Genomic DNA, 25,022 nt, shown 5'->3' with positions numbered 1-25,022 from the left:
AGTGTAACAGCTGGCTTGACGTTTTGGGGTTTTTACATAATCTAAAATATTTTTATACGTTCGTAACTTTGTCAATATAAATTCTACAAAACACTGAATGGTGTTAATAAATCTGTACTGTCCAGACGTAGGTGAATTACGTGTTTAATTTTTAAAATCGAACGATTAAATTATAAAATTTAAGGTGATTTTTTTCGTATTCTAATGCAAACAATTAACACGTTCACTGCAAATCGTTTTTATAGCACTCGGTGTGGTTGAAAAATTAATTTTTTTTTATGATGACGCAAATTCGCGTCATCATAAGGATAGTTGTATATTTATCATTCTTACTCAATTATCAATTCCGAAAGTACCAAAAAAATTTGAAAAATGTAACTATGTATTATTAAATAATATAAAAGATTCGAGTTCAAGAAAAAAATAAATCAAAAACAAAATTTACCTGATTTTAGACCATGATATCGTCGTACATCATCACTTAAAATAGACATGTGAAAATCATATAATGACATTTTTCATCCAAAACTGTAATACAAGTGTTAATCTCACATTCTACAATGCATATACAATAACGCTGGAGAAAATAATAAGTATACTATCCAGCGCTGGTCGAATTATTACAGATTGAAAAAATGTACGAAGAAGATGTATTTATACGTAAGCAAACCAACCAAATGACGAAAATATGTATTATTCGCAACGAACGTGTTAAAGCGACTTTTGGAGGTTGCATCCACGTAGCTGCCATGAGTTTTAAATTAAGGATAGTGTATCTATGGATAACGAAATCAATAATAAAATAATAATGATATATCGTGTACAGGGCGTACATTTATTGATGCAAGCTCGTTTAATACAATTGCACGCGTGTGGAATTGAGTTAAAACCACCCCGACCACCATCCCACCTTTCACCCTCGTGGATCACGGTTCACGTATAAACGAATTACCTCTTGGTATTTCCTAATGGCTATAAACGTTATAGTTTGTAATCGTAGTTACTTTGGAATATTTGCAACATCGACGCGTTTATTTTTACCTCTTGCGCAGGAATCGTCTCGGAAATCCTAAACTATACATTTATTATTCGGTTCATAGGACAAAGCAATAACAATAGTTTACGTTGACATATATTTCTTCGTATATAAGATAATATAGGCGTAGCACTTTGTTGTTGATATTTTAATTTTGATGAAAAGATAACAGTGCCGATATTTTGATAGACGGATTATGGTAATATACATTATGACGTTGACAGATAACGATCGAAATATATATCAATACTTATATTATGTAGTATTAAGTAATCCTTGGGTTCATCCGTCACCTCTGAACTTAAACGATTATTTAAATGCATAAGTGGGTACATTATATGACAAAAAATCTTTATTTTATGTAATATAATATTTTTTCGAATCTGTGATTTGGTTAGGGCGCAGCGATTATTACATTTTGATGATGACCGATTACCTTATAAAACAAAATATTCATGTTAAAAGCATTTCTATTTTATCAATAAAATAATTTTTTATATTTTTTTTTGCGGCTATCGTTGACCTTTATCATTCAGTTGGAACAGGTATGATCGATAAATATGAATCAGCTCTGAACTCCTCTACACGACTCTTAGACAAATATCAAGTGGGGATGGAAAAAAGCTTTGAAGGAGCTAATCTTCAATTAAAACTCGTTAAAACGGAATCCCCATCGTACCCCAAGAAACGAAGCCTTTTCATGGTTCTATGCGCAGATTAAACATTTTAAGTGTAACCACAAATTACATAAAACCGTCTAATTGTATCTATAATCTGTGACCTTACGATGACCCCTAGTGGTCGTGACTAAACATCCGCCGATAATAATACGACCGTACTCGGCTTGCGTTAACGACAGCCGACACTCGGGATACATTAAATTAACATGCATAGATAGGTTTTTCGCGGAGTCAAAGGATTTCCGAGTGTGCAGGAGATAAAAATTTAAAAAAAAAAAACCCCGGGATTTCGATCGTATACAAGCCTATACACGTGGTTGTAAATCATGAACGGGCGATAATAATACAACCGACCCCGAACCGAATTCATATCGTTCGGTATCGGGATAAACGGCGGTGTATGGATTACCCATTATTGTGGTGTATATTTTTCAATAAGTTCTCGCAGTTACGATGTAAAATCAGCCGGTCCGGAAAACACGTATTTTAGGCCTTGAAAAAAACACCACCGCGGGGATCGATACGTATACCGTTTTTCGAAGTACAATATTATTTTATTAAGTAATGCGTTGGTGAAACGGTTATATTACTACAGCGGATTTGTACGCGGATTATTATCGCGCACTATTCTAAAACCATTGTATGCGATATTATTATACGACCCGTGACGGACACAATATTTATTTATTTATTTTTTTTTTTGATTACTCTACATTGCCATACCCGCTGAGGTTTATTTTCAACGAAAAAAAAAATCTTTTCTCATAATAGTACGGTATTAATAAGAATATGATGTACGATCGCAGTACGGAGCATCGGTACATTGTCGTGTAAATACGGGACCCTCGAGATCCGTGCGTACACTAGACCCTTTGCGGATGTCATGGCTGAGGCGGCAACAAAGGTGTGTGCGCACATCGTTTTTCTTCGACGAGAACATTACGGCGGTATTGACGTTCCTAAACTTTTTTTTCTTTCGGGTGAACGGGTTTCAGGGCTGTTAGTCTACCCGATGTCGGTTCACCGTTGATCGCAGATTTATCGAACAGTCCGGACCGCACGTTTTATTACATTATTTATTAGATTTAGTTATGTTTCGCCCAAACGATTTATCGCGTATAAAGCGTTTCGATTTAATTTACCGTGTTCGAAACACTAGCGAAAGAGTAAAACAGTGGGGACGGAGTGACGTTTTCCGTTCTCTCGTCGTCGATGACCATCGTGACTGATCGGAACAACCGTACGGATTCACGCGGTACGATTATTGTAACCAAAGTTTGTCTCCGATCGAACCCACCGCTCTTAAGGTCGGATTAGGGGTTTTCAATAGACGATCGGCAAACGAATTTACATATGTACTGCAATCATAAATCTTATCCGTAATCTGCGAAATTACTAAGATAATATTATTATCGTAGCCCATAATTTGTAAGGTATTTCTAATCACTGATCAAACGGTATGAATTCCAAACAATCGAATGGAATTTCGATCGGTACCACTCGGTTCACAATACATTCATTATACATTACTAACTTCCGCTAGTATCAACGTTAACCGAAAGTGTTCGTTCTTCGACTATAACGGTTCAAATTGAGGATGTAAAATAATTGCTCAATAACATCGATCGCAATCAAGATTTGAAATTCAAAAAGTTATACGATTTTTGTTGTCGTATAATGTTATTATTTCTTCAAATTTATTGCTTTTTTTTTTTTTTTTGATTATAGGCATTTATTCGAATAGTTTTTAACGTTTCTCATAAATCTCGTGATTCAAAAGAAAATTGTGAACTTGCGACTGAAATTGAAAAATTCTCGTACAGTGATATAAGAAATAATACAAATATAATAATAATAATATGATGAATAATATAGTAAGCATAATATAGTTCAATTTAATAAACGTGGTTTTTTTTTTTCAATACTACTAACAGGGAATAAATAATAGTTGATGAACTGTTCAGAAGCAATTTTCCAACGTGCATCCGTTGCGTCCGAAATTAGAAACAAACCGGCAAATACGGTACACGTCCAATCCGGTCGGTGTATGCGTCTGACATCGCGTCGGACGCATTCGAAAAACAAATCATTTTCGACGCACCGGACGCAAAAAACCGGACGGACGTGTTCATTCGATAAACATTTTGAATAAACATCGGACGCAATTCGGGTTTTTGGCGTTGGACGTGATGCGTTTCCCAGTGCCGGCCCAGTTTCGGGGCCCGGTGTATAATTTTGCGGGCTCCCATTTCTATTAATTTATTAATTGTTTATAGAAATCTACGTTTGTTCAGGTTATTACATAACTAAATATATACTATGACTATATTTCGAACCGTCGTCGATGACACACAATCTTATAAGTGCATGCGCGTGCAATACTTTAAAGCTACGCGTAATTGGTACCGTCTTAATTTCTGTCGATAATAACCCGTCTTCATGTGAAAACCACACGACCCCACACGGGTTGCAATTTTCGTACCGGGACTACATTATTTTTATTTATAGATAAAGTGATATTCGTAATACATTATTTGGAGTCCCGTACAATCGCGGGGATCGATGGCGATCGCACCGCTTGCCCCCCCTCCCTCTAGGGCTGGCACTGGCGTTTCCCGATTTCACAAAATCAGCCGTTCCGTAAAAAAAGGTTACCCCTTGTTAAACAATGGTGCGGTTTAAGTGACGATCAAAGGCTGTGACGGTCGCCCGGCGGGCTACGTATAGATCCTGATCATGACTCCCTCCCCCGGAATCGCTCGCGGGGCGGGAACAGCTGTGTCGAACCGACTCGGACCGCAGTACAACCGATGCACGCAAGCAGTCCACGAGCGCTGCACGATCGTTTACCGTCCGCTTACCACGGTTAAAATGTCCCTGCGGGGTTGCTAGTAGTCCCGTGGCCCGTCGGGTCGTCCCTGACCGTGAGTTAAGCGTACCTGTGGTGTTTGCGCAGCTTGTCGTGATGGTCGTGCCGGCCGTCCGGCAACTCGATGCCTCCCTCGGACAGCGTGCGGGCGTTGGCATGCACGGGCCTCGGCGACAGCGGTGGCTGGTACGGCGACGGGCTGTTGGCCGGTGAGGGCGGCGGCCCCGTGCTGGGCTGCGGGGACACCGTGCCCGGCTGGATGCCGAGCATGCAGTACGGGTCGCTGAACCCTGTAGACGGGAAACGGACAAATAGAAAAAAAAAATAACCGTGAATACGAAATAACAACATAACCGTCAAGTGCGCAAAACGATAACAGATAATTGGTTAACAACAGCGGTCCGTCGACGTGCAATAGAAAACGAACGGTGCACCTCGCTCGAATGTATCACTCGCGTTACGAACGGTACGGCCGACGGGGTAGAACACGGTTGCGTACGTTTATCCCTTTTGGCAACGCGATTGTGTACGTTTGTAGATGGGTAACAAAAAACTGGGTAAGAAAAATAAATGAACACGATTGCGTATGTAATTGTATGCAACGTTGTAAAATTTACTGATTTCACTGTATTATATCTAATAAATCGAATACATATACAAATAAAATTTAAAATACAATAACAGTTCTATAATAGTTCATAAAAAAAATTAATGATAAAATAATAAATAAAATGAGAATCACTAAATAAAAGGAAAGTAATTAATAATTAAATCACTTCAGCTCCAGCAAATGTACAGCGCACACGTGCAGTTCATTGTTCCCAAGCTATGTTTATACATTATTCGTTAATCTTATCGGTTTACGATCTAATTTGTTTCAAATTCAGTACAAAATCACAGCAAACCTTCAACTCATACTTTCAAACCATTTTAGTACCTTCAATCTTCCTACATCAAAAAAAGTAATATATTTAATTAATTACTTAATAATAACAAGAACAGAATTATCTATATTAGTCACTCCCAGGTACGGTCAATATGGTGACCTTTGGAATGTATACCAGATAACTGCACCATGCAATCTAATCTGCCTAATAGTAAACAATCCAAAACAGTACAACCAATTCAAATATTTAATAATCAATTGAATAATAACGCTCTTCCATTATCAAGCTCCGAATGGCAGCAACAAAAAAAAACCTTCGAAACCTATTCACCAAATAGCCCGATTAATAACCAAGAGAAAAAAATTAAAATTTTTTACCTCGCCAAACCGATTCTCCGTATTATCTGAAAATGAACCCGATACAATTAATAACGATGACACTAATAATCAAAACGAACCCGCAATCACACAAACAAACAAAAACAAACCAATCACCAACAATATATGTAAAAGAAATACTTAATTTTTCTAATATTAGAAATACAATTGTCGATCTAATTGGGCAGAATAGATTCACTTGCAAATCAGCTACCACGCATCTAAAAATACAACCAGACACTCTTGATAACTCTACAGAACACGTATACATTTTCTAAAAGACGAGAAAGCAGAATACTATACCTTGAAACCTCAGTCAGATAAATCACTCAAAGCAGTTATAAAAAATATTCATCATACAACCGAACTCACCGAAATCACTTCTGTTTTAAAAGAGATCGGCTTTACCGTAAGGTAAGTGACTAATATAAAACACCAATAAACCAAAACAGCACTACCATTATTTTTCGTCGATCTTGCTTCCGAAACTATATGTAAGGAAATATTAAATATAACTTCCCTACTAAATACAAAAATCAAAGTAGAAGAATCTCACAAGCGCCGCGAAATTCCCCAATGCTAAACTGTCAAAACTACGGCCACACAAGCACATCTACTGTTCTAATTCTCTTCGCTGTGTTAAATGTGGCGGGACTCATCCTACCGCAAATCACACCAAATCACCTGACTTGCCGGCAAAATGCGCCCTCTGCAATGGTGAACATTCCGCAAGCTACAAAGTTTGTATTGTATTCAAAGAGCTTCAACAGTATCGCCGCCAACCTTACAACTAAAGAAACAATAATCAGCAGCAACAACTACCACCAACCAATCACTAAATGCAGTCCATCAACCAGTCAATATCACATCCATTGACGCAAATTCCAAGAACTTAATATCACTCATACGCAGAAGCGGCAGCTACTAATACATGTAACGCACCACCGCCAAACTTCCTCGATACCCAACAAACATCTAGCATTCATAACAATGTAATAACTACATTTTTAGAAGACTTCAAATGCATAATAAACTCACTTATCTTTCTCCTCACAACAGTCATGACCGACATCTTAAATATCAAAAACAACATATAACTCATTCACCAATAACTCCTTCACGATCCTCTCATGGAACACAAATGGCCTAAAAAATCACAAAGATGAATTTTTAATCACACTCCAAGAAAAAAGAATTCATATTACACTAATATCTGAAACGCAATTTATAAACAACTACTCACTCGACCTACCATGTTTCTGTTCATATCAGACTAACCATCCAGATGGAACTGCACATGCAGGTGCTGCTATTTATGTTAGATCATCACTCGCATCGCACCAACTTATTAATTTCCAAAAAGACTACATCCAGTCTTGCGCGGTATCCATATAAATCAATAGTATTCCCATCTCAATAGCAGCTATATACTGTCCTCCCAAACACACCATACATTCAAATCAATTCGATCTTTTTTTTCATACACTCAGCCATAACTTCATGGTTGGTGGGGATATAAAAGCCAAACATATTTGATGGGGATGCCGCACCATAAATCCTAGAGGAAACTTATTCTTACAAAGTATCACATGTAAAACCCTACGAGTCATCTCACCTCCCGGACGCTACATATTGGCCAGCGTCTCCTAGGAAGAGACCGGATATTTTAGATATATTTATAACAAAAATCCCTATAGCTCGCTCTACCCCTCGATCATAAATTTCTAAGTTCCATGCTCATATCATTCCCCCATTCTACTCACAATAAACTGTCAGCCTTTGTCTAACCAATACAATACATCACCACTACATTCTCAAATCAACTGGGAAAATCTTCAAGAATTAATCCTACAAAAACTAGTTCGGCTGAAAACCACAGCTGACATTAATGACGCAGTGAATCTCTTAACATACAATATACAAACCTCAGAATGGAAATCAACATTACCATCGAAACCACACATACCCACCACAATCCTTCCTTTATATATACGTACCCTTGAAGTACAAAAACGTCGCGCTCGTTGTTTATGGCAAAGAACTAAATACCCGGTTAATAAATGTCACTATAATGCACTCACACAAAATCTTAAACGCATCCTAGTAAATTATCGAAATTAATTTTACATTAAACATTTAAAATCACTTACGAAAAAAGACAGTTCTCGTTGGGAGGCAACAAAACAACATCATAGCGTGCATAACCCTCCAGCTATCTTACGCGACGCCAGTGGCAATTGGGTACAGTCTGATGCGAACAAAGCCAATATATTCGCAAACCACCTCGCTGACACATTCCAACCGCACAATACCATCTTCTTACCGGAAAAAATCAATAAAGTTGAGCAATTTTTGACACACCGCTACAAATGTCCCTTCCTCCTAAACACTTCTCTCCAGCTGAGATCAAATATACAATTTTAAAATTTCCCCAAAAAATATCTCCTGGATACGACCAAATAACAGTAGAAGTACTTAACCAGCTCCCCAAAAAAGTCATCATACTTCTGACCTACATATATAATTCAATGCTCAGATTATCCTACTTCCCATTACTATGGAAGTACTCTTCTGTAATACTTATCCTAAAACCAAAAAAAAAACCCAGACCGTCAATTATCTTGTAGGACTATAAGTATATTACCAATACTGTCAAATTTTTTTGAAAAAATGCTTCTTAAAAGACTTATTAAAACCGTTAAAGAAACAAAATCTTTATCCTACTCGCAATTTGGTTTTCGTAGCAAACATTCCACGATCCATCAAATTAACAGAATAATAGACAAGATATCTTTCTCTTTAGAGGAAAAACTATACTGGTGCTTTTCTTGACATTTCCCAGGCGTTTGACCGCGTCTGGCACGCAGGTCTATTGTTCAAGTTGAAGCTTATTCTACCATCTAGGTATAACCTGATTTTGAAATCCTACCTAGAAGATCGCTTCTTCTCGGTATCGTACACTGATTATCCACCTCCTCATCAAAATCAATCAACGCAGGAGTCCTTTAAGGTGCAGTCACTGTTCCTCTTTTATTTAACATTTTCATATCTGACCAAACAACAATACCCACATCCCTTGTTGGTGATTTTGCCGATGATAAGGTAATAATAACCATTAATATCGACCTAATCACTGCCTCCTTTTACCTCCAGGAACATCTCTCCTTCCTTGAAAAATGGTACAAGGAATGGGAAGTAAAAATTAATGAATCTAAATCCATACACTGCACCTTCACTCTTAGGAAAAAAAAATATCCACCTATCATCCTTAATGAACAAATTTTACCTGTCATGCTATATATTCGCTACCTAGGTATCTCCATCGATCAACGTCTCACCTGGGCTCCACATCTACATAACAAGCTCTTAACCCTAAATGATCGTTTTCGTCTTCTCCGTTCTTTTCTTACTTCCCACCATATAAAATTATCCACTAAATTATTAATATATAAACTCTTCTTAAAACCAATTTGGACGTACGCAATCCAAATATGGGGCTCTGCAAAACCTACAAATGTCAACCGATTCCAGTGTTTTCAGTCCAAAGTCCTCCGCACTATAACCAAAGCACCCTTCTACGTATCAAATCATACATTACATAATGACCTAGATATCTCTCCTGTCAACGATGTGGCTAAGACCTTCTACAGACGTTTTAACTTCAACCTACAAAATCATAAAAATCCTTTACCAAAAAACTTCTATAAACGTCTATAAATATAGCCGACAACTTATAAAAAAAGTTGTAAAGGCGGTGGTGTAGGGACCTATTAGCCTAGACCAATCTAATACTCTTTGTTCTTCCTTCTATATCTACTTTTGTTATTCCTATTTATATTTCCTCTTCTAATATCTCCTAACATTATTGTTTAACATTTTTTCTCAATTTTTTTTTTTTTTACATTTTTAACTGTAAATGTGTCTTCATTGGAAGGTATCTTTAATCTATCCTTCACGCCATAGTTATCAAACTCATCAATTTCATTTATTGTTCAAAATTTTTTTAACAGATTGTGGAAATAAAAATTAAATAATAAAAATAAATAAATAAAAATATTTAAATAAAATCGAAAGGTTTTATTCGAATGAAATCATTGTTAATAAATTATTTGAAAATTGATTTGGATTCCTCGACATCTATAACTACTTTCACTGGAACTCGGAAAATACCCTGTTTTAAAATGGAAATAATGAAGTTTCATTACATCTGATGTATTTGATATCGTTAACGATAAACACAGGTAACAAAAAAGCAATAAAACACAAAGTATTTATTAACTTTTTTTTAAATTATTTTCAAGTATACACCAATAACGGTATGAAAATCGGCGTCAACGTTTAAAACACATCGTGTGGTCGAAAATCAGGTAAAATCGTACGGAATCGTGTAGCTTGAATAGGAATGGTCGACAACGAACGTACGCAATCGTGTTTTGCCCGGCTGGCGCGCACGTTACGAGACCGGTTCGTGTCGGATCGCGACGCCCGGCCGGGTTCCGCGTGGTTTCTCGCGGTCGCGCCGTCCGTTCTGGTGAACGCGGTTTCGCTGTGTTTTCACCTGCGGCGCGATCGCTTCCCGCGCGAACCGCCACAGGGCGCCGTTCTGCCAACGCGCACCGTAATATTACTACTGCGCGGCTGTTTGTCGTATACACATTTTTATTTTTACGACACGTCACAGACGTGCGAAACGTCCGACCAGCCGCGTTACACGTGAAACAATCGACTTTCAAACGAAACGTGTTCGATCGGTTTTTTCAACAGTTAATCGAACGATACAGTCGTTCGCGTCTCGCAGAGTTCTCGTGCGAATCACGTCGAACGTTGTGGTTCCGGCCACTCGGGCCAAAACGCACGACAAGCTCGATGACGATGTTACACATCGATTCGTATGAGAGATGCACGAGAAATATCGTACGACTGTTCGTTTTTATATTCAAGACAATGTTCTGAGGATGATTAAACAAGACTCCGGGCTTTGAACATATGAGAAAAACACATTTCAAAAAGACCTCTACCTCAGCGAGTACCCTCGTACCAGTTACCTCGACCGTTTTAGAAACACTCCGCATAGGCGCTCGAGTAATCGATATAATATTTTATTGTTAAATTTGCTCTCGGTAAATATCAGTATGCGGTGCTGTCGTGACGGGATTTTCCATTTCAGTCGGATGGAGTTGACTGTTGGTTATGGTCGTGACACGTGTTGATATTTTTGTGCAAAAAATATGAGTTTAGTACTGACTGTAGTAAAATGTGCTCTCGTGAAAATAATAAGTTTTGAAAAATGGATTGATCTACTTGAAAAAAGTTTATAATCCTTAAAGGTAAACTGTGTAGATTAGTGAATGATCATTAAAATAAAGGGAATATAAACCACTTAATAATTTTAACAGTACGAAGACAAATTGTTAGTAAAGTATATGCATAAAGTTTAATGTTGGCAATGATATGATGAAAATTCTTAGTGTGCTGAAATTAACTTTGTAGCACTGAAAGTGATTTACATACCGTTAGTTATGATATTACACTACGGGAGTAAGTTTTTTTTTCATAAAAAAAAAATACAACTATTTTGAAATTATTTGTAGAATCAAAATTGTAATTATTTAATTTGAACGGTATACTTAATTCAATTATGAGAGAATATTTTTATGAAGTAACATGTATTAAAGCCGTAATCATTTGCTTAAATAAACTCTATGTATTAGGTCGTCATAAAATATTTCTGCTAATTGCCGATTTTCATCAAGAATTTACATCAAGAAATTACTATGAACAATATTTTAAGATAATTACGTTACTTCAAGATTCTTATATTATTTTATTATACGGTTATTTGTTCGTCGAATCAATTAATTTTATTATAAATATTAAAGTATTTTGAAAGTAGCACAAAATTATATTAAGGGTTTTTTTTTTAAGAGCAACTACCTGTAGATTCAGTATAGGTCAAGGTTATTTTTTGAAAAATGTAAAGCAATTGAAACTTATTAAAATAATACAATTCAAAATCGAAAATAGGTTTTCAGTCTTTGGTTAAAATGCTTTTTCGCTCATAGTTTTGCATTCGTAAATTTAATCGACAGCGCCTTTTCATGTTTAATTGAAAACGTTTCTACCAATAGCTTCAGTAATTTTGACATATATTTAATAATTATGTATAACTAAATGAAGTGTTCTCACCAATCGAAGGTTAACGGAGAAAAACGATAGTAATCAATATTCATAAATTATTAAGTATGGCAGTTTTAAAGTTTTAGAACTCGTAAAATTAAGAAATAACTAACAAACAATTTAAATCAAATGTATTGAGGTAATACAATTACATTTTGATGAAATTATAAAAAATAAAAAAATTTGATTTACTTTTGAAAACAAATTACATAATGATATAATTATCAGATTTTTTTTTCTTTTTTTGATTACAATCGATTTTCTTCACAGCCCTTCAGTTGTATGAGATGGTAAATCACCAATGAAGGTTACAACGACTGATGGTCAAGAATCATATCAGGAGGTTGTTAATATATCGTTAGACATCTAAAGTGTAACTTATTTGAAAATATTAAAAATAATTAAATCCTGTAAATAAACCTCGAAAAGAACGAGAGAACATTTAAATATAAAATATTCATTGAGATTTATAATGCAAACTTGAAAAAATATGTACAAAAATAATAACCGGGACCACGGTTTTGGATCACAGAATCAACAATTGTATCGAGTTATCGAAAAAAACGTTAAATGGACCACATCTATATTTCGTTGAGTGAAACCGTAATTCATGCAAAAAGGTAAAACTGGCGCAATTATGTTGAATAGTATTCACTAGTGCGAAAACACCGTGGTATTCGTCACTTTTACCGGGAACTCGTTTAAATTACAATATATCCCACTATGATAGGGTGACCATACGTCCCGTTTAAAACGAAATTGTGCCTTTTTTTTATCATTATGTCCCGTTGTCCCGACAAACTTTGAACGGGACGCTTTTTGTCATTTTTTTAGAATAGGGTCCCGTTTTAATCCCGTTACTTCCATAAAAATTGTAATTCGAAAGTAAAAGAAAAAATAAATAAGACATTTCATATAGTGTATATATATGTACTACGAACTCATGTGCGAGATTTTTAACGAAATCGATATTAAGTACGAATAGTTTACCAATATACAGTACTATTTATAATCAAAGATATTCGGTATGATAGGTATATTAGGTATATTAATCGAAAAATCGAACATAGTCGTGCAGTAACGTGTGTACATTACAACGATCTTGTGTTACTAATGTTATAGCCACTGTGTATCAGTTATTTTTATTTAAACTGTTGCGAGTCGTTAATGTTATCACTTTTATTGTTTTTTTTTTAAATGCCTAAAATAAAATATGCGTTCACTGTACCTTTGCAGATTAACTAATGCAGTAATAGAAAGAATATTTTCAATCGCAAATATTTTATGAACGAACGAAAAAAATCGTTTTGTCGTACCAACTGTTAAAGCAATAATAGGTCTTAAAAATAATTTAAAAATTATTCCTGTAATGATTTTTATGATTTTTTGTTAACACAACCAAAACTATTAAATGCAATCAGTTCATCAAAAAAATATAATGTCAAAGGATGTGATGAAGAAAATTATAAACAATTGATATCAACTCAATAAAAATAAAGAATATTTTAAGTCATTTTTTTCAATCTCACAGCAAAAAAAGAATGCGAGTCAATGTTTTATTAAAATATCAAACTGATTAAAAATTATTTTTATCGCATATAATAATGAAGTTAAAAAAAATATGGTCTTTTTTTTTTTTTGAGAACATATTTGTTCCGTTTTTTTTTTTTTTTTCATAAATATGGTCACCCTACACTATGACTGTATCGAAGGAGGCAATCTTTGGCCTCCTTCGATACATTCAAATTGGCCGATTGCATTTAGTAGCCGAACTCAGTACAAACATTCACGCAACCAGGGGCGGGTTTAAGGGGACTAGCCACGTTTAAATTGACAACAGATTTGTTTAATTTATCGCTGTCCGATTGAACATATGCGATGACGAACGAACGCATTCGTTGTTGTTTGTCCGCGATCGGCATCACGTCCAAATACAAATATTCGATTCTAATTTTTATCACCGAATTCGCGTCCGTTCGAGTCCGGCCCGATAGTGTGGATGCGGCTTTCCTCCATAGCGTCAGCGTACGCGATGCTGGTGGTGATAATGACGGCCGATATGAATGGCCGCAGGGTGTCCCGTGTGCACGGAAAAGTACCGGAAAGTTAAATTAGACGCACGGCGCGCTACGTGCATCGGAGTGCAAGAGTTTTGGTCGTCGGTAGGGTATCGTTGTGTCCGGCGCACACGGTAGCTTGTGTTTTCGAGTTTTTTCATATGTTTCAGGTGTAATACCGTTTTATACAGTACTATTTATTTTACGAGCATCGATCGTTTAATCGCAGTATAAGTACAACATTACTGTAACCCATGACCACGTCGACGAAAACGTAGGCGTGTCGTATGTTCCAAGTGCGGTACAAAATAAATGTATATAAAAAAATATTATTGCGTGTGTCGAACAACGACAATACATGACGAAGCTTAAGGAAAACCTTATTTTTCGCCATTATACTATATCGTTGCAGGTGTATCGTGAGTTTTATGAAGTATTTATTGAGAAAAAGCTATAAAAAAAAAAAGAAAATAAAAAACATTTACAAACGTTTATGTATTTAGTTTTCTTTGTTTGTATCGAATATACTGTACGTATACGTTAATACTGTTTGAAAAACTTTAAAGATTTGAAGCTGCGGAAAATAAATTGTTCAAAAAACTTGCCAAGCGAAAAATATTTTTTCTCTGTGTATTTTCTGCGAAATTTCTCTTAAAATGTTATTAATATTATATTCAAACGACACAGTTATTATCTAAAGTTAATAACTTTACTGAACACGAAAAACTATTTTCAAACCCGTCTTAAATAAAAACCGATATTTTATGTAAAATATTCAGAGATTTTCATAAGGAATTAACTTTTTTTCGTCTCGTAACCATAGTATTAAAATATTATACAACTATGTAATAAAATTCGATTCTATCAGTTTTTTAATGATTTTTTTTTAAAAGAAAAAATATTTTTATGATTTATATAATATGTGTACTTATTGCGGCGCGACGGTAAATAGAGTATGACGTAACACTGAATATATTATAAATTTACCTTTAAAATCGATCTCAGCAGTCGAGCGTTTAAATTGTTTTATTAAAAGCTTGTTTTGTTCCCTTCTAATTATGTTTTAATTTGTTTTTTTTTTTTGTTTAAAATAAATAAATATAAACTTTTTTCCCGTCCTAGTTTTGCACTACACCCAACGTAGTCCATGTTATCCAACTATGTATATGTTCTTTTCACGGTTTACGTCCGATTTAGTCTGTTTACAGGTGTCTTTTACAACACATACGTTAGTTTCACGCACACAAACACGCCTATAATAATGTGGTGCGCGCGAGAGTTTGAAATCATGTATACCGTAAAATCCCATAGCGCTTGATAAAATCTTATTAATTTCTGGAGTCGCATCGACTTGCTCGTGAAGCCGGTTTTCTCCGAGTACTGAGAAATTTGTAAAAACATCTACGATCAATTTGCGATTGGTTGTCGGAAGATGTTGGCAGGACGGTGCCGACGTTGGGTTGGACCATACACGTTTTATTTTTGAACTCAGCGTGATTACGAACCGTTCGGTCCTGTTGTGCGATGCGAAAACGCCGTGTTACGAAGGGTTTACGGAAAAATCGCTTTTATCGCGACGGGGTAGCGCGTTGCTCGACTGAAACGAACAGTGCTCATCGTATCGATATCAATATCGTTTCTGCGATCCGTCGGCCGTCGAATCGCGTATTTCATTCGCTCGTACACCGCTGTTCGATACGGGATTGGGGTGTGAAAGGGTGACGGATTATAGGGGAAGTATGGTTGGTCGTTTGCGCACTCGGGACGCCCCACGGCCGTGTACTGTTCCAAAACAATAGACGTACGCGTACGGTCGTTGTGTACGTGCACGCTGCGATTGCGGTAATGCGCACGTGGATACGCTGTGTTCAGCGTTTTCACTCGAGTTTTTCGTTTTTGTTTGTCAACTGTGATTCGACTCGAATCGCACGGATCTTCGACATCATTTTAATATCACGAACGCGTGGTAATGTTTTCACGCGTGCAACGCTCTTGAGAGCCGTATTATGATCTCTTTTTACATCGATATGAGACCGCCCTTACCACCAACAGTGCCAGAGGCAAGCATACCCACTAGTGACCTACTCCCTAGTTCCGAGAGCGGCAAGCAACGTTCCAGAGACGACAAATGCGTCGCACGAACGCGATGTACGTACACGTTTGTTCATCTCGTTCGGTCGGTTAGGACCTTTTACAGAGATGTAGTCGATTGACAATAAGCCCCGTCGGCATATTGTTGTGTATAATGTGTTAGGCATTGCAATAGTATTTCTAACAGCGTATAAGGTATTGCGTTGGTACACTCATAGGGCAGCACGTAACACCAGAGTTGGACACTATCCTAATTAAATGTCATTATTTATTTTTCGTTTGTTTTTCATTTGATTGTTCTTGACTTTTTCATTCAGCATTTTAATTTTTACGGCATTGTTTATATTTGTTTATTTGTATATTTACATTGTTATAAACAATTTATTCGTTATAATACATTCATTGTTTGGTTATAAGTTATTAAATTATTCGTTATTCAGCATAATTGTATTTAACTCGAATGTTTCGTACATAACTTAAAATTCAAACTTATTGAATTCGAAGTGTTCCATATTTATAACGTATTATGTGGTATGGGAAATTATGCTATTTAGGGTGTCTCAGTCTGACAAACGTAAGGCATGTTAAATTTGTGTTCAGTAGTTCAAATGCAGTGATGTTAGCTTTAATATCAGAGTAAACTGACCTACTCGTATAATCAAACTTTAAGGGAGATTAAAGGGAATTAATTCTTAAACGAGTTATGAAATTTTTTTAACTGAAATATTTTACTTATACATACCCATAACTCGCTTAAAAATTAAAATATCTAAAAAACCGATTTGTTGGTCACAGATAATGTTCTTCCGTTTATTGTTTTTTTCTTAAGTTTGATTATTGGTCAGTTTACTTTAGTAGTAAAGCTAACTTCATTACATTAACCCAAATTCACTATATTATACGTGGGGGCTAGGTAAATTGAGTCCCAGGAAAAAAAAAGATATTAGGTAAGTTGGGCCACGGGGAAAAAAAGGTAGTAAGTAATTTAAGTCCCAACTACTAACTAGACTACCTCGCCGTAGTCGTTTTACAAATTACAATTCATACTGTATCTATCGGTTATCGATTCCATTGTGATCAAATAACTTCGTAACGTCGTAACTTTGATTATGTCTAATTAAGATACGTTTATATATATATATAGGCAGTGGCGTAACTGGGAAAAAATCTAGGGGAAGGGGGCAATATAATATATTTATTATTATCAAAACCTTGACACCCCTCCCCCTCACCAGTTAAAACATATTTTTATTGTATGTATTTTGTACAGTACTCATATATCTAATTGTTTGATTTTACAAAAGTCTTTTAATTTATTTTGTGGTTTAGATTAACATAAATTGTAAGTAGCAGGTACTAGGTACCAATATTGTTAAATAATACCCATAAGAGTTTATTAATAATAGTTGCTATTTGTACTGTTGGATTATCTGGGAGGGGGAAATTATACCTTAATTTCTCAAAAAATGTTCAGGAGGGCACTTGCCCTCCCCCTCCTTGCCCCCACAAGTACGACACTGTATATAGGCATATAAGTACATTAGTTAGTCGTAAATCGTATGTCAGGTATCAGTTAACACCAATATTGATGATAATTCTGATGATTACACCCAGACACGAGCGTACAAAATCTGAGAATTTTCAATATATTTTTCGTAGCGTAAATCATTGTGTACTGTACGTCGATTTGAGTTTGTTAAATCGTATCTTTTAAGTTTTTACCGAAAATGTAATGAAAAATAAAATAATATTAAAATTGACTTCAAATAAAAATTATTAGATATTTAAAAAAAAAATTGTTTACCTTGGACTTAACCTATTACCTTTTTTTCCCGGGACCCAACTTACCTACTACCTTTTTTCCCGGGACCCATTTTACCTATTGCCTTTATTTTCCCGGGATCCAATTTACCGAGATAAGGTTATTTAGGACCCAATTTACCAACTCCCTATACGTGTGTCGAATGGAGATAACATACGGGGGTGCCTCTTAATGTTATTGTTATTATTATAAATAAAGATTTATTATCTATATCAGTATATCAGTGTTTACAGATAATGTTAATCGATGGTTGTAGTTGTCGGTGTATTTTCATTCAAAGCACTAAAAATTGTGGTTTATTCAACATTCAAAATTATCAACATCACTATAATGTTTTTAAGTGCAAAATTAACTATAAAGTAATGAATGATTTCAGTATTTCCACTATTTATTTGAAAATAATGTGATATCGAAGAAAAATTTAAATTATCAATTATATTATGCAATGTAAAAATTAAAACGAATTATTATCTACTATTATGATTATTAATATTACTAACACGATCGACATGGTCATTGTTATTATTATCGTTATTGTTATAAATATAACATTGTTATTATCATTTTGTTTCACATAAGTTTAAAATTATTCGCTAATTCAACTACCTATTTAGAATTATTATTATTATTTTTTATTTGAACTAAACCTATTTGGAATAAAATATCACTCTTTGCTTAGAAAATAACCAGTTATTCGTGATTTTATTTTATACGTATTCATTATTTTGATGTGTTTTTTGTCCAACTCTGCCGAGACACGTTTCAAAACGCCAGAACGTTCGATAAGCCACGAGATACCGGTGAAGGTATGATTTACGCTACGCATACTCATTTATATATGGACTTTTCGTTAATAGACGGACTGAATGGTATGCCGAAGACATTTTCGAAAGTTTTAGGCGCCATATTTTCGTGTCAACCGTTCATAAATATAATACAAATGCATTTGTGTGCCGTACATAAATATTTACTTTGTGACAGTAGTTACGACGTTTTATCACGTCTCCGTAAATTTCCGAGTTATCTACAATCCGTTTTACGGAACTAATTATTTGGCGTCGTCCGAGTGTACGGTATTGTCGTCAATAAAGACCGGTATTTAGTGGCATTAACATAATTTAAATTAATTAAGTAAACGAAATGTTCTAATACCGCCGGTAAAAAGGATCGTGTAAAATAATACGTTACGCAAAAGGAGGACACAATGTGGAAAGAGAAGAAAAAAAACGTTCAAAACCATTGACCCGTAGAACTTTAATGTTAAATTTATCCGTCGTAATAAGAATAGCAAATGCAATAGCTAACAATTTAAATTAATTATGTCGAAACGTGAAAAAAAAAAAACAACAAATTGCACTGCTCAAACAATCGGTACGTTTAAGAACTCTGGTCGACCAATGCGCGTTTAAACGTTCTGATAATTTATTGCTCGACTATCAAATCGCACGAAGGTAAATGTGTGTATTAATCAAACCCAGTGCAAAACATTTCGCAAAACGTCTCGCGTTTCATAGTCAAATACGGATTAACTGCACGCAATTGAATAATATTTTTTAGTAGGTTCGTAATTTTTCGATACACACGGACCGGTACGTCTGCGGGGTTGCGAGGTAACAAGAATCGTGTGGTGTACGTTTTAAACAGCCACATCGACGCTTTTCGCACACTTCCTATTCTTGTAAGCCAACAGTTAAACCTGCTATACGGTCAACTCGCATCGCGAGAACGACGGAGATGTCGTCACCCACACCGTCCAGCATTCCACAGATAGCACCATGAGAGAGACGATGACAACTGTGTTTGATCAAGGAACAGAGTTCTACTTCAGTTGGTATCCGATTATAAAAATTGCGCTGTCAACCGAAGTACGTGTAAAGTTATTTATTTTCATGAATAAACGATGGGGGCTGAGCGGCAATAATATGAAAACAGCACCCGCTCGGGCCTCGATTAAAACGAAAAAAAAAAAGCCTTAATTTACGCACAATACCGTCGTAAATAAATTCATTCGACGAGCGTATTGTTCGCGAAACGTTTGCAACGAAAATGTGCCGTCCGTACGCGGACGTTCCCTTCGTTTCGACTCGTGGAACCAAGCTACGTCAGACGAGATCCTGGCGTGGGCCGTGAAACCAACATATCACGCACGTGTTTTGATTTCACGACTTCGATCGAACGTCGGACAGACAACACGATTCGATCCTCGTCGGATTTGAATGTTGGACGATTTGCGCAGTGTATAATAACGCAAACAGAACAATCTACACAAGCGATATTTGTCTCGGTCCCGTTGACGCGTTTACGAATCATTACATTACACTGCTGAGCGCGTGTCGGGTTCGCCCACGTCCCGGTGCAATATCGTAAACGCAATTATATCCCGACGGACGTTCGAACGTTACCCGTGTGCGCGCGTGCACCGAACGGCGGAAATGAGACAAGAGCTTTTTCGGAAGAACGTCGATAAAGTCTTCCGTACGCGGTAATTATTTTCAACTAGCGAAACAGTGCGGAGCCACGTCGTCGTATTCTCTAGGTACAACTAAATGTAACGCGATGTGGCGACGGTTTAATCGTTGTAGAACAGATTACAAAAATAATGGATCACTGAAAGATAACGATATATTTGAAACGTGTTCTAAGATCAAAATTTCCTCGTATTTCAACGAAATATGCGTATTCGTTTGCTAGGTAAGTAAAAGTATGCAAATTAACACTAGGATTTTTTCATTCGGAACGATCCAAATAGTATAAATTCGTCATGGGATTGAAAATATCTCGTTCCGGTAAAAATATAGATGATGCGAATCCTGGACACGAGTTTTTTTTTTTTTTATCAATAAAAGCTTTATTTACAGTTCATAAATAATAATACAGCATCATAAATAATTGTTATATGAACAATATAATAATAAGATTTTTTGATCGGCTTAAAAAGGAAGGAAACCGTTTTTTTTGTGGTGGGGGGGGGGATATGAGAGCGTCTCTAATACATTTTCTTTTAAGTCTTCTTGGTGATTTATTAGGAATGTATAACATAGGAGATATTAGAGGATTTGGGTTTGACTGGAGTTTGGAATGAAATTTTTATAGTTGCGGTTTCATTTACTGTTGGTATTTGTAGATTCTTATGAAATGCAAAGTTTTTGTCATACGACATGAAGATCCAGTTATTTAACTAAGTTTTGTCCTAAATTTGAATGCCATTTGATTGGAGTGGAGTTATAATTGTTGTATATATTAAAACTTTGTTTTTTAATTTCATTGAAGGGTTCTATATGGATTCTATATTCTATACAGTTCTATATGTAGTGAGTGACACAAAGTAATGTTGAATTGTTGTCTTTTGTTTCTAGAATGTTTGGCCCAAATTACTCATTGTCAAGACGACCAACCAAGTATTTAATTATTCTTTGAATTGATATAGGTATGTTATAAAGGTATAATTGGAGACATTCATTTTTACTTAGGGCAAAATTAATTTGTTTTTGTTTATTTTGTTTTCCATTATTGTATATCTCAGATATTTTTGGATATTTGTTTCATGAAAGTATTACAGTATTGTTAGCATATGTTGCTAGAATTGTGTTAACTTGGTTTGGGGATATCTGATTTGTAAACATATAAACAAATAGATGTTTGGTCACATTTTTGAAGTATTTCAGCATTGATTTAATAGTAAAAAGAATTAGAATTGTTATATTTTGTAGTAAAAAATCTGTCTTCAAGTTAGGATTTTAAGATGTAAAAATACGGAGCTGATAGTCATTTGTTTAAGCATATTTCACCGTTTACGTTAGATATCAGTTTAATACTAGTTTATTTATTGTTTTTAATTGCTTTCACGTATATGAAAAATATACGACTAGTGTCGGATCATAGTGTATTAGGCACCTATACTTTAACTTCCTCTCCGCTGACAATCCTGCCAGCAACAGTAATCTTTTTTCTATTTATTACCGCCATAAGGACGTCTTGTAATGAGAAGTCGTTAAAATCACAACGATTCACCAGAAAACACTGTATGTCCAGGTCCACGATCTAAGTAGGTACTGGCATAATGATAGGTCTACAAAATTCGGAAAAGAAAAACCAAAGTAAACGTAAATTCATATTTTTCCAACACGGACGGTGGGCGATCTAAACAGTTAAAAAAAATAGGAGAAAAAGACCTAGTCCCTATGCATGACCATCATAAGGTATTATCAACGTGTACACTTAAAAAATTAACGTTCAACGAACACACGTGATTCGCTCGCATAGCTTTTGCCAATGAAAAGCGTGATGTTTGACAATTTGAAGTTAAAAGCTTTTAGGCATGTTTTCGACGAGACTATGAAACGTATATACTGGTAGTTATAAAAAAAAAACTCAACACGTGACACGTTTTGGTTTCGAGTTTCGAATTTTTATTTTTATTTTTTACGCGTATATATATTGTGTTAAACCACGTGCGTGGTATACATAGTGGTATACTGGTTTGACTGCAAGTGTGTAGAAATATATTAGTTGTAGTACGCGCAAATATCCCGGGAGTTGCGGTGTGGAATTTTAAGTCGGTTTCATTGTACATTGTACTGGAATTAATCTTCCGGCTAATCGAGTAATCCGAAATGGTCGTAGAATTTCAACTATCCGTGATATTTCTTTAGAACTCGTCAAATTAATTCCCTGAAACTCAACAACGCACGGGAGTAAAGGTTTTCGTTTCAGTTCACTCTATTCGGAAAAAATGTTTTTACGTGATTTATTGTGAACGAAAATTAACGGTGATATAGTACAATATAAAATATTGGAATGTACACATTCTGGAGCGATGATCAAATTGCGTACATTTTTGAAAAATCATTTTTGTGCCCATCTTAAAATTTAACTTCGATGTTTGCCGTTGATATTAAACTCAACGATTTTTTTTTAAATCAACAATCGATTTCAGTTCATGAATAGAGCTATCCAATCGTTTTCCACGAAAACATTACCAATCATATTATTATATTATTGCTAATGTAAATATGTACAAATTAAAAATAAAAAATTATTGTATTCGTTCATGCTTGATACATAATAATACATTTTTAAAATAAAAATGTACCAAATTATCAATATATCACATTTTAAAACATTCAAAAAAAATTGGAAGTATATATAAACGCAAACTAATGATAAATAAATAATAAAAACCATAAATACGCTGCAAAATACGAAAAGGTTGTGTGTGGAAGGGTTAATAAGGGGTCAAGGAAAGGAAAATAAATTTTATGTTGCCCGATTTGGTTTCTAAACACCAATGGGAGTGTTGACATTTAACTTGTATTTTGTTAAACTGTCAAAATATTTATGTTTTCATAATTATTGAATATGTGTACTCCCAAGTCTATTGGGAACTTGTCATGTTTAGGGTTACCAGGAGGCTTATCGTCAAATTATGGCAAAATAATTTAAATTCACAATTATTCATGAATTGAAATTCTGTTATCAACAATTGCAACCTCCTGTAAATATTATATTTTCTATAAGAAAGTGTATCAGATCTAAGGATATGATGTTTTTTCAGATATTATGACGTACTATTTGATTGAAGATATTATATAGATGATATGTAGGATTTTTTGCACTTGGTAGAAGAAAGTGTTTTTTTGAAAAATCAAAAAGTATTATAGAATAACAAACACATAATGGTTGATGTATTTGTAGTACCAACGAGATACAGAAAGTGAGAAAGAGAGAGAGAAATAAAAAGATTAAAAAGATAGAGAGAGAGAGAGAGAGAGAGAGAAAAGTGAAAATAGCAGAAGAAGACAACAATTATTGTTGTGATATTCAATAATGTTTGTCTAAAGTCAATAACCATAAATATATTATGTATTATTCTATATTTACAATGTATATTCAGAGAAAAAAATAAGTGCTATGGATATTCAATGAAACTACACCTAATAAAATGTAGATATTGTTGGTTATCATAATAAATATATAATAATCTATTTGTGTTGTAAAAACGAGATCGAAAAAAAAACTTAGTTTTTTCGGTTTTTTCCTACTCTTGATAAAGTAATAATACTTTATAATTAGTACATTAACTCAAAAAACAAAATAAATAAATAAATAAAAATATTTTCCAAGAATTATACAATGAACATTTTTTAACGTAACAGAACTGTAAGATTATGATTTGTATAAATTTCTGCAGGAATAAAATAATTTAATAAAATCCAGTTAATATTAATTTTGATATATTTATTTTTTTTCCAAAAAATTGGATTACTAGTTAAACCATAAAACAATGGCTGCCTTTTCGAAAATACTAAGACAACTTAATTAAATTTTCCTTATAAAAGTATAACAAAAAATAAAAGTAATGAAATGGGATTATACTAGGAATGAACGAATATCCGAATATATATATCGGTTTTACTGAATTAGTAAAAAAAAAGTAGAATAACTTTAAGTAAATTTCCCCATCCCAGTCAGCGATTTCGTATTATCTCAATTTTTGAAAAAAATAAAAAAATTAACCATCATGAAAAAAACTCATTTATCATAAAAATAAAAAAAATAAAAAAATAAAAATAAGTTAATAACCAGTCAGTTTTTCGAGAGCTTGACGTTTAAATTGATGTAGGTGGGGTGTATAGTGAAAAAAGTACAGGAGAAAACCCTATCCACACGCACGTCAAAACAAAATATTAAACTCTTGTCCGTCTATGTGTGTTTATTGGGATTTTATTTTTTATTTTTTACGAGCGAGTGCTACAAAGCGAGGTTTTAATTATGTGTTAATGATCATAATAGAAATATAGAAATAGGCGCGCACACACATAATATATTATATACGTATAGTATCTACGAATGGTAAATAATATATTAAATGAAGAAAATGTGCAAACAAATGTTCATCAAGTAAAAATATAATCAATAAATAGTAATAATAATAATAAAAATAAAATAAAAAATATTTATATATATTTATTATATATAATCAATATAAAAAAGTATAGAAAAAAACCACAAAAACAAGTGTGAAGA

At 34.6% G+C, this 25,022-nt stretch overlaps 1 protein-coding gene across 4 annotated transcripts in view; it reads right to left on the bottom strand.

The window, feature by feature from the left end:
- Positions 1–25,022, bottom strand: part of LOC112693812 (BAI1-associated protein 3) — a 219,213-nt gene that overhangs the window by 31,279 nt on the left and 162,912 nt on the right. For all 4 annotated transcript variants that reach the window (XM_025569040.1, XM_025569043.1, XM_025569044.1 and 1 more), the window contains one exon: positions 4,656–4,875. In XM_025569040.1, coding sequence (XP_025424825.1) covers positions 4,656–4,875 — 220 coding nt within the window. The remainder of the gene's footprint in view (positions 1–4,655; positions 4,876–25,022) is intronic.

This window comes from Sipha flava, unplaced genomic scaffold (genome assembly GCF_003268045.1).
Source record: "Sipha flava isolate LNK unplaced genomic scaffold, YSA_version1 118_pilon_pilon, whole genome shotgun sequence".
Taxonomy (NCBI): Eukaryota; Metazoa; Arthropoda; class Insecta; order Hemiptera; family Aphididae; genus Sipha; species Sipha flava.
This window is presented reverse-complemented; position numbering and strand designations above follow the sequence as displayed.